Source organism: Perna viridis, chromosome 5 (genome assembly GCF_037379345.1).
Source record: "Perna viridis isolate PV_CMFRI_1.1 ecotype Kerala chromosome 5, ASM3737934v1, whole genome shotgun sequence".
NCBI lineage: Eukaryota > Metazoa > Mollusca > Bivalvia > Mytilida > Mytilidae > Perna > Perna viridis.
Window position 1 is genome coordinate 18983331 of NC_142449.1, and position 18505 is coordinate 19001835.

At 32.7% G+C, this 18505-nt stretch overlaps 2 protein-coding genes across 7 annotated transcripts; one reads left to right on the forward strand and one right to left on the reverse strand.

The window, feature by feature from the left end:
- The first annotated feature begins 341 nt into the window (after positions 1–341).
- LOC148616393 (uncharacterized) lies at positions 342–9728 on the forward strand. Of its 3 annotated transcripts, none has more exons than XM_088583396.1 (9): positions 342–438; positions 959–1028; positions 1445–1549; positions 1834–1893; positions 3719–3769; positions 5868–5981; positions 7172–7297; positions 7986–8159; positions 9515–9728. In XM_088583396.1, the coding sequence occupies exons 2-9, from the start codon at positions 959–961 to the stop codon at positions 9652–9654; spliced, it is 840 nt and encodes a 279-aa protein (XP_088439522.1). In that variant the 5' UTR covers positions 342–438; the 3' UTR covers positions 9655–9728. The 3 variants fall into 3 exon arrangements, with proteins under 3 accessions (XP_088439522.1, XP_088439521.1, XP_088439519.1); XM_088583395.1 differs by having other exon boundaries at positions 1837–1893; positions 5862–5981; XM_088583393.1 differs by having other exon boundaries at positions 344–438; positions 5862–5981.
- A 344-nt stretch (positions 9729–10072) lies between these two features.
- LOC148616394 (uncharacterized) lies at positions 10073–17098 on the reverse strand. Of its 4 annotated transcripts, none has more exons than XM_088583389.1 (10): positions 17026–17098; positions 16098–16235; positions 15440–15556; positions 14872–14985; positions 13581–13694; positions 12932–13078; positions 12133–12246; positions 11598–11720; positions 10592–10717; positions 10073–10308 (listed from the first exon to the last, which is right to left on the reverse strand). In XM_088583389.1, exons 2-10 carry the CDS (start codon positions 16198–16200, stop codon positions 10277–10279), a joined length of 990 nt encoding a protein of 329 aa, XP_088439515.1. In that variant the 5' UTR covers positions 16201–16235; positions 17026–17098; the 3' UTR covers positions 10073–10276. The 4 variants fall into 4 exon arrangements, with proteins under 4 accessions (XP_088439515.1, XP_088439516.1, XP_088439517.1 ...); XM_088583390.1 differs by having other exon boundaries at positions 16098–16245; positions 17026–17073; XM_088583391.1 differs by lacking the exon at positions 12133–12246.
- Positions 17099–18505: the final 1407 nt, after the last annotated feature.

Sequence of the window (18505 nt, forward strand, 5' to 3'; positions counted from 1 at the left end):
AAAAAAAAAAAAAAAAAAAAAAAAAAAAAAAAAAAAAAAAAAAAAAAATGCTGTTAGACCCTTACGGTCTATTTATAGTACTGACAGCCAGGATCAAAATGCTTATGTTTGTGTTGCATTGAAACATTTCAGTCTATACTTCTTTAAGTGAATTATGTGGAAGGTGTAGTTCTGATATACATGTTAAAAACTACGTTATACAACATAACATTTTACCTATAACTCGTGTCATATAATTTAACATAGTCAATAGGCAAGATGACATATTGCAATATTTTGTATTTGACGAATCGTAAGACGATCGTTGACTAATATATATTTTCATATAGATAAACGGTATTTTTACGCCTTTTATCGCATTGGGTAAACTACTTTCATATTCAATTAAGTTAATGCAACCTATTTCATGTCTAAGAGTGGAAAAAAATATCCTGAAAGGTAAGGGATTTAGAATTTCTTAGATTTTAAACATGAAAAATATATTAGACATACATTTATTTTTATACTTGTACGAGTTGAAAAAATGAAAGTTCCAAACACAGTGACTGATGAATGTTATCAATCGGAATTTTGTAATATAGAATTAAAAGATTTTACGTATGTTTCAGAGCGAAGTTTAAGAGTAGGTTGAAATACGGGGATAGATCAAACAAATTCTGTGATGTCTTTATAATTAGTACTATTAGAAGAGCTGAATATTTGAACTGATAACTTTCAACAAAATTAAATTATTTAATAAAAAAATGAAAATAATTTTAGGACTTAGCTCCCTTAGAAAAAGCATGGTCGACACTACGTGAAGAAACAGACCACTGAATAAGGGAACACTTTATTCTATTTGCATGCCGATTTTTTGTTGAAGGAAATCTGTAATTTTGATTATTGTTGATTACCGCCAACTAAAATAGTGTGTCACGCTAGTAATAATTCATGAAACATTTACCTTTACATATTATAGATGACCAGGAGTATTCTTCTTCTTCTGGTAATAGTAGGTCCGGAAGTGACGAAAATAGTGGAGGCAGAAGGTATATTTTTAATACCGAAATACCACAAGTACATTTTCTGTATTAAGGTCCAAATTAGGAAATCACAATAATATAAGGGTGCTTTTATTAAACTGAATGAGAAATTAAAAATAAACTAATAAGATTCTCTAGCGATAATAACTTATTTTTGTTTAATTTTAAGTCCGATGCACAAAAATACAAATGACCATTTTTTGGTCAATAACCCAAAGAAGCTTCTTTTTAAACTAAAGCATATGAAAAAAAATAGTTACAGACACAATTGGAAGACATTAAATATATCGTTAAATACATATTTTGTCTCAATTAATGGTTATAATTTAGTAGTGTCATCTCGAACGCTCACTCCAGGAATATTGTATTTAGTTTATTGTTTGTAAAAGAGATGTTAATCTTCACTATTTATATTTCCGCAGGTGAATGTGTTGACAAAAAACGTTGTGAGGAATACGAAAACCCATGTAGAGAACCGTTTCTTGACTGGGCTAGGAAGTATTGTCGTAAATACTGCAACTTCTGTAGTAAGTATTTATTACAGATACCAGTGTAAAAGTCGGTGTCTAGATGTTGGACTAACTTTATCATATCAATCGCACAATGACTCGGACCATCAATTATATCATGTTTTAAGGATAGCTCGCAAAATAATGTTGTTGACAATTTTTAGGATAAAGTTTTGATTTGGTTCAAATTCTGTTCAACTACATTATAAGAAAACATATACACCAAATTGTGAGTTTTTTTTACATGTTACTGACATACTTTGTTGAGGTGTTAAATGAAATGTGATTATTTTTCTTGACAGTAGACGAAAACGGAACAATAGGTTCCGTGACTGACAAGGTATTGAAACCATCCGGACAAGGTCAGTTTGTGTTGTATGTCTTTAGATGCCTTTATCATCAATTAATCACTATTAAAATGGAATAAATATCGAATATACATTTTGTATAGCAAAAAGAGTAAACAAAAATGTTAAAAAAGATAAAAAAAAAAAAAAAAAAAAGAGGTCGAATATGATAACTATCGTTGTGTTAGTAGGGATTTCGACGGATGAGACTTTATGAGCTAAATCAAAACAAAGGAGAATCACAATCAACACAAAAACTGGAATACAGGCCAAACAAAGAAAAAGCAGAGCGAAGCAACATACCAATAATAGAGAAATGAATAGATACACAAAACTTACAATGAGTTTACCATGCTTTAGGACCTTGTTGAACTGGAACAACCCAAGGTAAATACCAGTGTTGTTAATGAGTTCATCTATTAATTTGTAACAATAGAGCCTAAATTCCGGGTCGTGTAAATAGACACCTGCATTTAAGCATTGAAAATGCTGGAGAATATTTCCGTCACATGACAAAAAATATGTCTGTAAGGATTTTCAGTAGGTGACCACTGAAGAGTGAAAGAATAAAAGAAATCAGATCGTGTACTGGAGAATTATGTGTTCAAATAACAAAATTGTTATATGTTCTCTAGAAGTTTAAGTTATATGTAATCATATTGTAGAGGAAAATGAGTCATAACACACTCTGGGTAATGAAACCATCAAATGTTTACTTTAATATAATAAAGAAGTGTTAAGCATTTTTTTTAAGACGTTAGCTTTAGCAGATTTCAAAATCTTTTTGTATTTTATCATTGTAATTTCAGTAATTTTGATGAGAAAAAAGTTAGTCGAAGATCTTGTTTAGGTTTGGTTTGAACATATCCGCTAGTAATAAAACTGTCACTGGGGACCATCTCACAACAATGTTTTATCGAACATATCCGCTAGTAATAAACTACGTCTTTTTCCTGTAGGTAAATATCTCCTACTTTCAGCTGTTTAACTGTTTGAATGAAGGTGTCTCTTTAAATGACCACAGAAATATAGCTTCATTTTTTTCTAATCCAATAGATAATTTCACTTAGCAAAACTGGTATTTACCTTGGGCTATTCAAGTTCAAAAAGGTCAGTTCATTCAGGAAATCCACTGTAAGATAAGTGAGAAATCCATAATCCAAATCCACCAAACTGTTGGAAAATTGACTTTGACCAATAGAACAAACGTGTATCAATGATGAATGTGGAAACATCACGTTGGTCAACAAATTGCGGCCGTGCAAATTGAAGAGATACTTAACAAGCATATATCTTAATTCACGTTAATCCATATTAAAGAAAAATGTAATTATGGTTTAACACGCTACTAATTTTCATTATATAACACAAACTCAATGCACGAGTTTTGTAAGGTGCGGTGACAAGTTCGCATTTTGTCATGAGTTTTAATCTTCTGACAATTTATAAGAAAAGGTAAGAATAGGCAGCAGAAAAAGGAGAGTCTTTTGCGTCCTATTTCTATTTTAATAGGATGCATGCAACGGGGCTAATTGCCGATTCGGATTTTTCAATGATATTATACCTTGCATACGACGAAAATAAATAAAAATCTGATTTTTTCCCCAAAATTTGCTATTAGGTCATTCGAATTACATTACAGCATATTTTGATGTCAGTGGTATGGCAATAGTTTGTTGAGAAACAAGTGATCGTTAGAATACCATTGTAGATTAATAACATGCAAATTTTAGAACAATATCTAAGATTTTAAGTTTAGTTTAGTTTTGTTTCGTTTTTGTTTTGTTTTTGGTTACAACAGACACAAATTTGAGAAACTGTTCTTGATTTTTGTCAACAGGAAATACAGATGTCATCGTTAAACCTAAACGTAAAGAGTCCAGTAATCGTGGTAAGTTTAAACCTATATTTTATATATATATAGAAAGGTCTGAACAATTCCCAACAATGTTAGAACTGGCAAATTTGCGATGCAAATTTTTGGTCGTTCCCTCCGCGGGACTCGAACTCGTACCGATGTGACATCTATGGCAACACCGCCTGCACAAAGTGCAGCGCCCTAGACCACTCGGCCAGCTAGGCTATATATAGGTTTACATATCTTCCCTGTATCAATTTGATCCGTGGAGCAGTGTAGTGAATAGAGTCGTCACATTCTGAGACGCTTGTATAGTGTTGATTTGTATCGTTAATTTCTATCCTACATAACAACACCTAGATGCACTATCTCGTACTACCATACATCGTGAACTAAGTTACAGCCCTAGACTATTCCTATGAGGAGGAATGACCCAAGCAGCGAAAGCTATATTTTTATATAACCTAGCTGGTCGAGTGGTCTAGGGCGCTGGACTTTGTGCAGGCGTGTTGCCATAGATGTTAAAGGGGTACGAGTTCCAGTCTCGCGTAGTCAACGACCAAACATTTGTCATGTAAATTTGACAGTCCTAAAATCGTTGGGAATTTTTCAGACCCTTCTATGCTTACATTATCTACCCTGTATCAAATTGATCCGCGATGGAGCAGTGTAGCGAATAGAGTCGTCACATTCTCAAACGTATATATATATATAGAAGGGTCTGAAAAATTCCCAACGATGTTAGAACTGTCAAATTTGCAAAGCAAATTTTTGGTCGTTCCCTCCGCGGGACTCGAACTCGTACCGATGTGACATCTATGGCAACACCGCCTGCACTAAGTCCAGCGCCCTAGACCACTCGGCAAGCTAGGCTACATAAAAATATAGCTTTCGCTGGCCGGGTCATTCCTCCTCGTAGGATTAATCTAGGGCTGTAACTTAGTACACGATGTATGGTAGTAAGGGACAGTTCATCTAGGTGTTATTATGTAGGATAGAGGATCAAATTAATGATGCATGTCACAACAAATCAAGCGGTACGAGTTCGAGTCCCGCGGAGGGACATCTAACATCGTTGGGTATTTTTCAGACCCTGCTATAAGTTTACGTTATCTTCCCTGTATCAATTTGATCCGATGAAGCAGTGTAGCGAATAGAGTCGTCACATTCTGAGACGTTGTATAATATTGATTTGTTGTGACATGCATCATTAATTTGATCCTCTATCCTACATAATAACACCTAGATGCTATTTTTATATAGCCTAGCTGGCCGAGTGTCCTAGGGCCCGGGACTTTGTGCATGCGGTGTTGCCATAGAAGTCACAGTGATACAACTTCGAGTCCCTCGGAAACGACAAACATTTGCTTTGCAAATTTGACAGCTCTAACATCGTTGGGAATTTTTCAGACCTTTCTATAAGTTTACGTTATCTTACCTGTATCAATTTGATCCGATGGAGCAGTGAAGCGAATAGAGTCGTCACATTCTGAGACGATATATATATATATATATATATATATATATATATAATCGAGTGCGAGTCAAATTTGGTCGCTTCTTCAGCGGGATTTCTGACATCTATGGCAACACCACCTGCACTAAGTCCAACGCTATAGACACTCGGCCAACTAGGCTATATAAAAATATAGCTTTCGTTAACCGAGTCATACTTCCCCGCAAGTAAATCTTGAGCGTAAATCTAAATCTAATAACATTAGCACATGACATAACTGAATAGGGCAATCTCTGTTGGTATCGAGATAGACATAAACAAATAACATTGTACGATTTTACGTTGTTTTGACTACTTTATCTAAATAACCGAAGCTGCAATATGTAAATTCTGATAATTCAGAAATAATTATAGACGGTCATCTTGATTCGTTTTCTTACACTCACCCGATTCTCTGTTACTTTGTATGTATGATTTTAGTATCTTTAAGTTCTTTGTTGTGTATTTCTGTTTTCTGTGTCTGGTCTTTGTCCCTGGATTACATTCTTTTAAATACCTCTATAACCTTGGTTCCCTTGATTACTCTTTCACATGCTTTGGTTGTATATAAAGTAGAAGAAAAAGTAATTATACCGAACATAATCTTGGTTTTTTTATAACGTATTTTAGTTTCAGGTAGCAGTAAGTGTAAAACGGCCAATGGAGTAATTGACAATGGGGAAAGATCAACTGACAAAAATAGGTGTCAACATATTTGTGAAGACGGAATGTTGATTCCAGACAACTTTGGTATATATTTCTCTGATCAGACAAGTCGCACGAAAGTTTTTTTTTCATTTTATATTTTATACAAAATGTATATAGTGCTGCGGACGGCTAAAGATTTTTATAACTTAAATGGGCCTAGAAGATATACGGCTATATCATATGTCAATGTAGTTTTTGAATATCATTCTTGTTTAACTGGAAAGTGGTAGTTTTCTGCTATTTTGCATTAATTAGAGGAGGGGTCAACGATCAATCGACCCCAATACACTTTGATAAGTGATTTAAGTGGAATCGTTCATTGTAGGTAACGGAAAACAAGTAACATGTAAAGATCATATGTATAGAATTTCAAAAATGTAAAAAAGAACTTTTTCCGACAAAAGTTGACTAAATCACAGAACAAAGTTGTCCCTAAAACTGGTTGCATTTCGGTGCATTTTCATTTATTAAGAGATAATAAGATACCGTAGAATATTGCAATGTGTAATTAAGTATTCTTTATTGAATAACGAATAAAATAAAACAAAGTTCTCGCTCTGATCTACAACATATGCTTTGCAAAATGAGTTTGAAGTTGCAATTTTTCACATAATTTAACTACTAATTATACTGAAGTTGTAAAATACGAAATTAATTCCAGGACAACCTGTTCTGTTTCCGAACTGTTTGTACAACAGAAAAGCACGATTATCATCCAAAGTAATTTATTTTTTGACAATATCAAGATTTTAAGTGTTTTTTAAGCAGATTGATAAATGTTTGACATATTTTTTCTGTTATTCAATAATCGAGTGCTCAACAATGTTCGTTTTCAGGAAATTGAAATGAAGAATAGGATATCCAGTGGCTTATTTCCGATTCCTATATTTTACAGCATCTCCGTTAGGCAATTAACAACTTGTTAATTGAGAAAGGAACTATTGTTATATTATCATAATGGAAAAAATGCGATGGATAAACAAAAAAACAAAACAAAACAAAAAACGGTAGTAATATTTTTTGCTTAAAGCTTATAACTGTCCTAGTTATATGTTTAACCAGAAGAAAACAAATACACATATTTCCGATGAACGATAAATCAAAATTATGCCATAATTTCAATTAGATACGTTTCAGTTATGCTCTGAGCATTGATTTTTAAACCTGAGCATGACTTTCATAATATTAGGAATGCATTGTCAATATGTATATTATTGTTGACTTCATTACAGGTTGTAAGTTCAGGGGTAAATGCTATCGTCCAGACGAGACGTGGACTTACGGTTGTTCTGAATATAGATGTGAAATTAACTATGAACCAATAACGGTAAAATACGACGCAAAATTGACCAAAAACAGTAAGCACTATCTTCTAAATAGTATTGATGAAATATCATCAAGTACCATTTTGTTTGTTTGCCAATTCATAATTATCATATCGTATAAAAAAAAATATGAGCAAGAAATAATATTATCCATTGTATTTCTTTCTTTTTTTTACAGTCACAATGCGGTTAACTGTGATTCTTCTAAATAATACTTCCCACACCACACTGCAATACAAATTATATACAATTATCTCCTATTTTGAACTAATTCTAAAACTAAAACAAAACATTTTGAGTTGTCCTAGACTTCTTTGATAATAGACCTGGTTTCATGTTTACCTGTGGTAAGATATGGATAAAGCTAGGAGAAAGTAGTTGTTCTAAGCACTTTGAAGTCCAAAAGTACTTTTTGCATTTTTACTTTAGCTCTGAACTACAGATAGTTGTCTGAAAAAAAAAAACCCAAACAAATAAACAAACTAAATCACATTTAGCATTAAAAATAAACAACCAGGTAAAGAGTCATTTGTAATGTGGCCCTGGAGATTATCTCAGCCACTATGTTAGTGGAAATGTGATAGATTACAAAATTCTTTATGATAATTTAATCTTCGTTTTTTTTTAAATTTCTGTAGTATAAAATTAGATGTGAATTTCACATTATTTCCGAAATAGTTGAAAATGTTCAGTGATTCAGACGATTGTCATTTTTATATAGACGAAGGTTGTCAAGTAGATGGTAGTGATATATGTTATGGTAATGGAGAACGATGGAAAACAGACTGCATAGAGTATAGTTGTGTTGTTACCGTTAAACAACAAGAAAATGTGACCAGAAACCAGACACAAGGACAGAAAGATGTGAAAAATGATGTAGTCATTGTTGACAGAGGTAATGTCCAAACGATGTCAAACCAATTTAAAATATTTATTTATTAATAAAGGTGACATGCACTTTTGTAAGCATGTTATAATGTGGTTAGGTAAATTTCCTTACCTTAATGAAAAATATTGTCATGTCAACAAACACACAAACTGATGATTAAACGTAGTGAGGTTTTAGATAGTTTGAAGTCCATTTCACTGCGAAGGTTAAGCCAAGGGTAGGTACCAGGCGCGTAGCTGAGGCCAAATTGAAGTGTAGGCAAAATTACGGCAGGGGGTCGCTTAAGGCCCCCAGCAGGTCCAGGGCGGAAGCTCCGCAGAGATAGCATATGAGAGCATCATTTATGCCTCTCCTGGATGTATTTTATTTAAAAAAATTAAAAAAAAGGAAAATTAAGTGCAGGCAAAAGTTTTTTTGCCTAACGGCAGCTACGCGCCTGGGTACGAATAAATGCAGAAATTACAATGAGGGAGGGTTCCTTAACAAAACAACACTGGGAACACCGAAGAAACATACAGTTAAGCACAAATGAAAAAGACAAAAACAAACAGCACGAATTACACTTAAATCCGGTCACGTGTTCCGGAAAGATGAACATTTTTTTCTGCTTTTTGCAAGACATCCACCATTCTGTTGGTTGGCGATCAAGTCTACATACGCCATATTTTTACGTAACTACAAACCTTTCTGCATTTACTTCTGTTTTATTTTCAGAAAACCGTATATTTAATTCCCAATAAAATCAACTAAATCAAGGAACGATAACTGTTGCAGGATGCCAATTTAATGTAAAACCTGTATATTTTTTTATCTCTAGAGTAAAACAACCGAATGATAAGATAAGATTTGTTCGTTAGTCTGTAACTGGTTCTTAATACGAAAGAGAAAGATTGACTTTACTGTGTTTTTTAAAGCTTTCCTCTTTGGAATTTCGTGACGTTTGTCAAAATAAGAACGAGACATCACTGTGTCTGTAATGTTAATTTAGAATTGTTGAATGATAAAGCATTATAAACATACATGTAGTTAAAGCTGTAATATTAATACTGTGATAACTTGCGTCCTTTTTGTTGTGTTGGATTAGTATTTTGATGGAGTCTGCATCATTCCCGAAAATTAGGGAAACAGTGATAGATACAGCAAAGAAAAAGCAATTAAAATCATACACACTAACACAAAAATCAAATCAAATGAGGGAGTGATTTACAAAAGAAAATGGGAGCTTAATTCAGTAGTGATTCATCTTTGATTTCAATCTGTTTAAGAAAATGTTTATCTTATTTTATTTCATTTTATTTTCATTTTATGATTTTATACATGTTTAAATTTCTAATTACAGTTTTGTGTATGTTCTCTTTCAGAATGCAGAGATTATTATGGTAACTGTCGTAAGCCTGGAGAAAAGTTTACTTTCAAATGTTTCGGTAAACGTTGCCACAATTGCTCCTGTGAGCTGATTGATGGTAAAATTAGTTATAGTTGTCCTATTCAAGTCACGTGATGTCATCCACTTGATGCGGTTAAATTATTACCTTATTGTACTTTTATGATAGAAAATAAAGAAATTTTACAACAGCACACAAATTTTCTTTCAAGAAAATGGACAAATTACTGATTGAATACGCGCTGAAAATTCTGATGCACATTTAAATGTTTAGTGGTTGCAATCATAATATGGTTGACCGTCAATAAATGATCCTGTTACTACGATGGATTTTTTCTCTATTTTCTGAAATACATCACGAAATCAGACAGCAATAATTTGTCGAAAAGACATCCCCAAATGCAAATGCACACATAAATGAAAAAAAAAAACAAAACAAAACAAAACAAAACAAAACAAACATTAATTAAAAGAGACAACCAATTGACTCATATGATACTCTCTTTTGTCTCCTATATTTCATATAAAACATAAGACTGCTAAAATCTTTATTTGATTTCCTTATGGAGTTATCCACACACACACACACACACAAAAACAAGTAATGAAAAAAACTGAAAAACAATTACAATTACATTTTAGGAAAGATCACTTACGGCCCATGTTCAGATTTAGTTTATTTTGTGGCATATTCGCCAGCATTTAGCCTGTTGCTTATGTCTTTCACCTCTGCAAGTTGTCAATAAACGTTAGACGTCTGCTGTTTACATACTGAAAAATCATAAGTAAATAATGTTATCATAATATATTAACACATACAGAGACGATATTATGACAACCTGCTACTAAATTCTAAAACATTGAGTGGGTGAACAGTTTAATCTTTTTGTTAAAAAAAACATCGGCTTCTTAACATATATAACATAGCAAGCGTTTCTCTTTTTGTGATTGTTGCAAAAACCTTTCCTTACGTTCGTAATAAATGCAATAAGTTGTACTATAAGTTAAAAGTAAATCGTTTTACTTTATATACATATAAAAAGTCAATACTTACCATTGCCAGTTCGTTTCATAACATATCGAATCTTCCCTTTCTTTGTTACCTTGGAACAGGTCAACTCAACACATTTTTTCACCACACTTTGTCCCTCATCAATACACTTTTCATCGTACCTACACTCTACAAAAACGGGAACATTTAATGAACGGTATCTCCGTCCGACGAGAAAGTAGTAACATCAACCAAAAAGTACAGCATAACACATTACGGAAATAAATTTCAACCCGATAAAACTGCTCGATCTAAAGGATCATCGATCACTTAACGGTGACAAGTTAAAGATGATTAATCAGTAAGCTCTGTTATTCGAAATTGTAATGATTAAACTCGCTCAACTTAGATTTTTTTCAAACCAATCACAAATCGAACATATATCGATCAGTAATCCGTAATAGAAATGTATTTTGATCGACATTAATCTTATAAATCATTCGAATTGTGACTAATAAGTGTTCTATGATCCGTTTGATCGATAGGTGTTCGTGGTTAAATAATGTAATTATACTCAATATGTTTGAAGGTACCAGCTTCATGCTGGATATTGTACGGTTCCTGTTGCAGCTAAGTAAAATCTTACATGACTGACTTATCTTAAAACAATGGAGTGCTTAATATATAATTTGGCCAAATTGACAATATTTTGCCTGAGACAGCTTTAAGGGAACCATTTTCTTCACGCTTTGAGATTTTTCTTAATGTATTGAATTTCTTTTCAAATCCTGCATTTCCAGTAACACAATTAGTCGATATTTCAGTTAGACTTAAAGAAATCTTCAATATAATATGTTTCATTAAATCGGGCTATTGTTCTCCAGATACGTTAATATACAATAATATGGTTATTCAAATAACATCAATTATTGCTTATCCGTACTTATATAATAAAAATATACGAAAAATAGTATTTTTTAATTTTACATATTCCAAGACCATTATTATAATAATAATTACATTATTTAATTCGATAAGACTTGATTTTAAGATATATTTATGTACTTACGTCTCTTAGTTTCTTCAAACCAAGCCTTTTGTACAAGAACATTGACTTGGCAGGTGCGTGTCACACATGTTTTGGTCGTGTAAGATTCGCCGTGACTATAACAATGACCTCGACGGATACATCCTACATAAGTTAGAGATAAATTGCTCTTTATTCCACTTGTAAATTTATTTTTATTTATGTTATGTTTTAGTTACATTACTTTCAAATTCGTTCAAACTATTCCAATAACACATGGAAGTCAATCGTCAAGATTAAAAATATAGAAATAAAGCATGCAGTTCATAACAAATACATCAACTTAATCTATTTTCATCATTCCATCATTGCAGTTAAGCCACATGCAACATATGCTTTTACAGCAAAACATTTAAAATTCAACCAATTAGCTTATACCCAGTTTTAGGTCCAAGGACTATATTTAAGTACTAACTCTATAACGGTTCTGCCCTTATAATCAACACTGTGATGAAAAGACTTATGACATGACTTTTATATAGCATTTGATTTGAAAACACTTGATACTGGGACTAACTTGGTTGTAAGGAGATTTTAACGAAATTCCACCCGTCAGTAACACACTGTTTCGTAATGCATCGATAAGTCCAAATCTCATTTAACTCCCTACAGCCTTTGGCATATCCACAACCTTTAAGCAAATAAGCAAATACAAACATGCATTTGTAAGTGGAACATCTGATACGATTGATTAAAGCTTATTTTTTCTTCGATAGTCGTTTAAAATACCTTGAAAGGATGGTTCGGTCATCACTCCGACTTCTCAATTTTCGTATTTTTAGTGTGGTACTTTAAGTGACCTATATCTGCAACGAATTTCTTCATCGTTCTGTTCTAATTTAATATGCTCATGAGCCTCTGAGCCATAATACTAAATGTACATTTAGCGATTTATACTTGTGTGCATAAAGCAAAAGAAAAATATACTTTCCAATAATCGCATCATAACATGCACAAGCAAAAGAGAAACCTAAAAACAGTGTTTAAATATGCATCATAAATATACAACAATGAAGGACTAATCTACCGGAATCAAATATGATGTTCTTTCAATGCATTTAGTTAGAATACTTATACTGTTTATCATGTCTAGTAACCATAGATTGAAAAACAATTTTGTGATAAATAGCGTTGCTTAAATTGTTTACCATTCATTTTGCAATGTCTTGACAACAAAATATTGGCTTTGAAAGGCTCCTGAATTCAAAAATTCACACAATATGAACAAAATAATGCATAAGAATCTTTTGTTATTTGTGAATTAATGGTAAATTTTGAGTACATCATTACTGATACACAATCTCGTATTAACTTACCTCCGAAATCACGTAAAAGTACCATTTCAGTATTGACACCGTCCTTAACTTCTGATATTTTACACTGTCTTTTTATGCATGGACCGTCCCGTACAACCGCTTCATTTGGAAGACACTTTACTTTACCTTTACGTTCAAACTTGCATTCTGTCAAGAAATTGTGCGAGTGTAATCAAGCAATAAAAATGAAGATTTCGATGTTTTCTAATGTTTAATTTGTTCTCGCAACATAAAGTTATAATGTTTTGACAAATGCAAGATCACATAAAACCGGGAAATATCAATTTCCCCCTTTCCTCCCGCATCATTTCCAGTTACACCAGACATAAGTATAACCGGAAACCATGGCTGATTTTCCCTAACGCCTGTTATTGCTAGTAAGTTAAACAACCAGTTTTAGTGCTCGTATCTGTGTGTACATTTTAATTTCTTCGAAAAAAGTGTAAATTTTCTTTTGCCTGTTGTTTTTATGTTTCTGATTGTATTTTGGCATCGGATTTATAATCGACTGACACTTGATATACCCCTAATTTTTGTATAAACTAAAAATGATAAAAGCCAAAGAAATTGAAATCATTAAAGTTAATTGACTGACCGATCAGGTAAAAGCGTGCTTCAAGTGATCATGTCTTATCTAAAGCAATCTTACGTTTATTTGTGACTGTTGAAACAAATCCGTCGTCTGTCTTTTTACAGGTATAGTCCACACAATCAGATGACCACGATTCTCCCTCCTCATAACATTTACCATCCATAAAGCACACTATAAATATATAAAACAAAAGATCAAAAGAAGTGCTACATTTAAATAAAGAAAATCCCAATAAGAAACTTTACATCTAGATTACTTTCGGTTCGTTACATAGTGTCTTTAGATCGTCTTTGTTTCCTGTTTTCACGTTCAGGCCATGAATTATCCCCCTGCTGACAATTCTGCATTTTTACCGATATTTATAGTGATGAAATTTCTATAGATAACATTATAGATCCAAAGGAAGGAATATCATTCAGCCAGATCCTTTGATCTAAATTTCCGCTTTACAAGTGACGTTTCATCGTTAAACAATTCTAGTTTCAGGGATTTGATACATCGCATCTACACCAATGCAACTGAGATAAAGGATACTACAGACAATGTGAAATCTGCCTCATATCTTGTCATACACTTAAAAATCAATGATAAAGGAAAATTATTGACCAAACTATACGAAAAAGACGATGACTTTTTCATTCCTTATTGTCAACTTTCCTTTCATCTGTGGCAACATCCCTTCAGCACCTGCGCATGGAGTGTTCATATAACAACTCATACGTTATGCCAGAGCTTGCCGAAACTACGCAGACTTTTTGTATCGCGCTAGACATCTTATAAATAGACTTCTGGAACAGAGTTATGTTGCTACAAGATTGAAGTCATCGCTACAGAAGTTTTATGGTAGTCATCATGAACTTGTGGTTCGATGCAGTGTATTCATCTTCAACACGAGAACCAAATAATATTCTGTCTGCTTACATCTACCCGGACTTGACTTTTTATGAGCAACTCGGCCGGTGTTTCTAGAAAAGCAGAGGATGCCTACCTTACCGTTGCATCTATTCTATGCTCCCAGTTTTTATGGAGTCAGAGTTGCTCATTTACTTTTGTTGATTTGTACGTGTTAAAGTGGTTATTTTATGGTCTTTGTTATGTGTGTCCCCGTATGGTCTTTGTCCCTGAATTACATTCTATTTATTTCCGCTAGAATTTTTGTTGCCTTGATTACTCTTCCAACGATGAATACACTATTTAAAGGATGAAGCATGAATTTAAAATATTTCTAAAAATTCTATATATCAATACAATAAAACCAGGGTACATGATTCCCTTCCTTTACAGCTTACCTTGGTATTCAAAAGTTATCTCAAATGATTAGATAAGTGATTGATTCCTGATTACTTACGTCTACCTAGACTTTGGGGAAGATATCCTCTGCTAGTTAATATACAAATATACTGCTCACAGCCAGATGTCCATTTTTGACCTTCGTCATAACATTTTCCGTCCATGAAACATTCTAAATTAAAACGTACATATCACTTTAAAAATCACACGAAATATACTCTGAGTTTTGTTATTTATATTGACACTGCGGAAAAATTAAGATGTTCATTATAATTGCTTGAATGGTAAATAATTAGAATTTCCCAACAATAAAGATTAGATTATATTCATATATGTAAAATATACATAACCTTTCTCAGCTTTTCCCAAAAGAAGATCGAACAAGCAAAACAAAAATAAATATATACAGTCAAGAAGGTCTACAGTTAATAAACAATCAGCCGTCTGAATTGCAAAACTGGCCCAATAAACTGCGCCAGATGTCACGAAGTTAACAGTACATTATTTAACATCGCATCTTGTGACGTCATGTCAATTAAAAAAAAACTCCAAAGGTATATACAAATACCGCAAATATCGCTGTGTTTTACACGTGTTTCAGGGAGTGACATCAATTCAAAACTTACTTGTGAAGAAAGGCTTCATGACTCCGTACTCACAAACAAACATCCTACAAGCAATATCTGTGTCGTATATACCTACTCCTTCTTCGTAAGTTTCGTCTTTGTAAGTACAGTCCATACCTAGAACAAATTTAGAATGTGACTCAAAGCGGAAGTTAACAGTTAAATATAAGAAAGCCACCGTTTTTTTTTTACCTTTTCCATCATACAAAAAATATGGTACAGAAATAAAAGACAGAATCACATTAACCCAGCATTGTTAACAGATTTAAATGTTTCAATCTCTATGGCACCATACCGATTCTTCCCAAAATAACACATTATATAGACTATATCATAAACTCTCAATTAACAAGCATTTTCGTTTACTATCTTTATGTACTAATGTATTTTATCAACACCAGAAATCCAGTCAAAAGTTTCAGTTTACACAATGGATATGACTATAAACTACTATAATACAATGTCACATCATCCAAATTACGGTCGATCTTTCTGGAAGCTGAAACTATACTTTTGCGTCGTATTGATGTCAGGGTTGAATTGTATTATCCAACTGAAAATCAAAATGATTCAAATTGTGATTATTTCATGAATGACAGAAAAACAATACAGACTAGGGTTAAGGAAAAGCAATGTACATCTGTTTTATTATACATACCTACGCTTTGATCAGGACTGATGGGTTCATCTGGATATGCATTTACTTGCAGCAATGCACAAATCAGAATCGAGAATAATACGAAGTTTTTTATAATTTGCATGGTTTCCTATATCTTGTAAAGAAAATCAAACCAACCTGGAAAATACTAGAATATATAGATCTCTATCAAAACGGCAAAAAAACAAAAGACAACAAACAACATAAAGTAACCTTACAAAACGCCAAGAAGCCTGGATAGGAGCAACTTACGCTCATTCAAAACCAAGCGCATTTCCAAATCTATTAATAATTAATTATTAACTTAGCATATCCCGAAAATTACATCTCTTGAAGTAACAAATTAATATAGCAAAGTTTTGAGTGGTAATTGAATGAAGTAAAATTACAACGATCATTCACTGCGGATTAAATAACGACGAGGAAATATTATAGTTGGGTGAAAGGGAAATAAAAGACCAATTGATACTTCAAGTAAAAAGAAACAGTTAAAACATACTTTATCAATAAAGTTCCGGCTTAGCAGTTCAATGTTCATATTTCAGCCTTCTCAACTTCAATTTTAGATATCAAGATCGCAGTGAGTGTAAAAAAAATAAGATAAATATATCTTATCTGACGAAAAAAGAACATTTTTGAAACATTATTTTACATGATTCTTATAGTAGATATCTGTTCAATTTTGTCATTTAATAAAAGTTTGAAAGGTTCTAATTAGAATCTGTTAGAATATACAACATGTAATTACAGATAATTCTTTGCAAAGAGTGTCCCGCAATTATTCTATAACATACAGTACTTACATTACATTAAAATGAATCTTAGATAAATTACATTTTTATCATTAGCATGAAAACTAGGTTTAAACATTCAATGCATGGAACACTGATCATGATTTTTTTAAATCAAAATTGAAAACAATACTTACAACAGTGTTATTGATATCAACACTTTCCAAGTACTCTTTCATCCACTATATATATATATACCTCCGTTATAAGTACCTCGTGACAAACTGCAAGTTTCTAAACGTTTTAGTATTGCCATGTTATAGGTTTTTAATTAGAAACAATTCGGTTCAACACCTAGTTTATGATACAATAATACACCCACTGGATCAAAATGTACCCAGATTATTTCATCTACAAAAGTGCATTTTGTTTAAAACGAAATAAATTTACCCTTCCTCAATAAATCATGACCCCTATGTCTAGTGGGAACGCATAACTATTCAAATTTCGATAGAAATATAATGAATTTAAAACATTTAAGAAATGAGACTCAGGTTTAGTACTTTTTTATGATAGAAGCTTTAGAACATCTTGTAACCATAAGCAATATCTGTTTATCAAAATGAAAGATTGCCTTCAATTTAAATCCACGATTTAGGATGATGCCAAGTCATATACAGTTCTGTTTAGAGTGTTTTTTTTTAATTTAACTTAAAACTCACACTATAGCGGGTTTTCAAATATATGACATCTCTTTATGCATTATACCGTTAATGTCCCATAGATTACAAGTGATACTGCAAGAATAATGGATGCATTTGATTGCATCGTAATATCAATTCTTTCATAAATAAGTGGCCATTGAACATGATAAAAAAAAAGGAAAACGATGAAGGTTAATATCAAGATTAGGCGGTAGACAAAATGAATAGTCAAAAGGAAAGACTGTTTAACAGATGACAACGTCAGGGTAAAAACCTGAAAGTTGGAAACCGCTGCAATGGTGCAGGCTTCGTACTGGTATTTTAAGGTGGGTAAATCCACCTTTTGCTGCTTGGTATTTGGTGGATGGCTGTCTCTACGGCAACATACCACATCTCATATTTTTAAATTTTTGAAGTTATAGCACAATAATAATTAATAGAAGGAAAATAGCTCAATTGTTTTTACATTTATTCTCCTTCTGCTCCATGGCAAATGATTTGTTCACCGCGTCATAATTTTCTCTTCCTTTTCGTCCAGCCAAGAGCATATGATGCTTACTCTACTGGTGCACCTGGTCCATGCTCCCAATTTTAGGCCGGGTTTCTCAATTACTTTAATTTCTATGTACGTATTATTTTGGTTAGTTTGTGTTCTTTTGTGTTTTTCAGGACAAGACCTCATTAAAGTTCATCCGCAATAAGTAAGGGTAAATAATTATGTTCATATTTCATAAGTAGCAGGAGATATGTACTTTATCAGAGAACATTTTTATTTACCGACTCGATTTAAGTTCAAGGTCGAAGTAAAGATGTCGGAAAGTTCCCGTCTTGGTCTTTCTAATTTCAAATTTGATTATTGCTCTTCTCTCCATAAATTCCTTTATTTCGCAATAACAAAATTTAGCTTCATTTTAAAATTTTGATTGCTACCCTTTCATTCACCACATTAAGGAGGTAGACCTAGGGCAAGGGA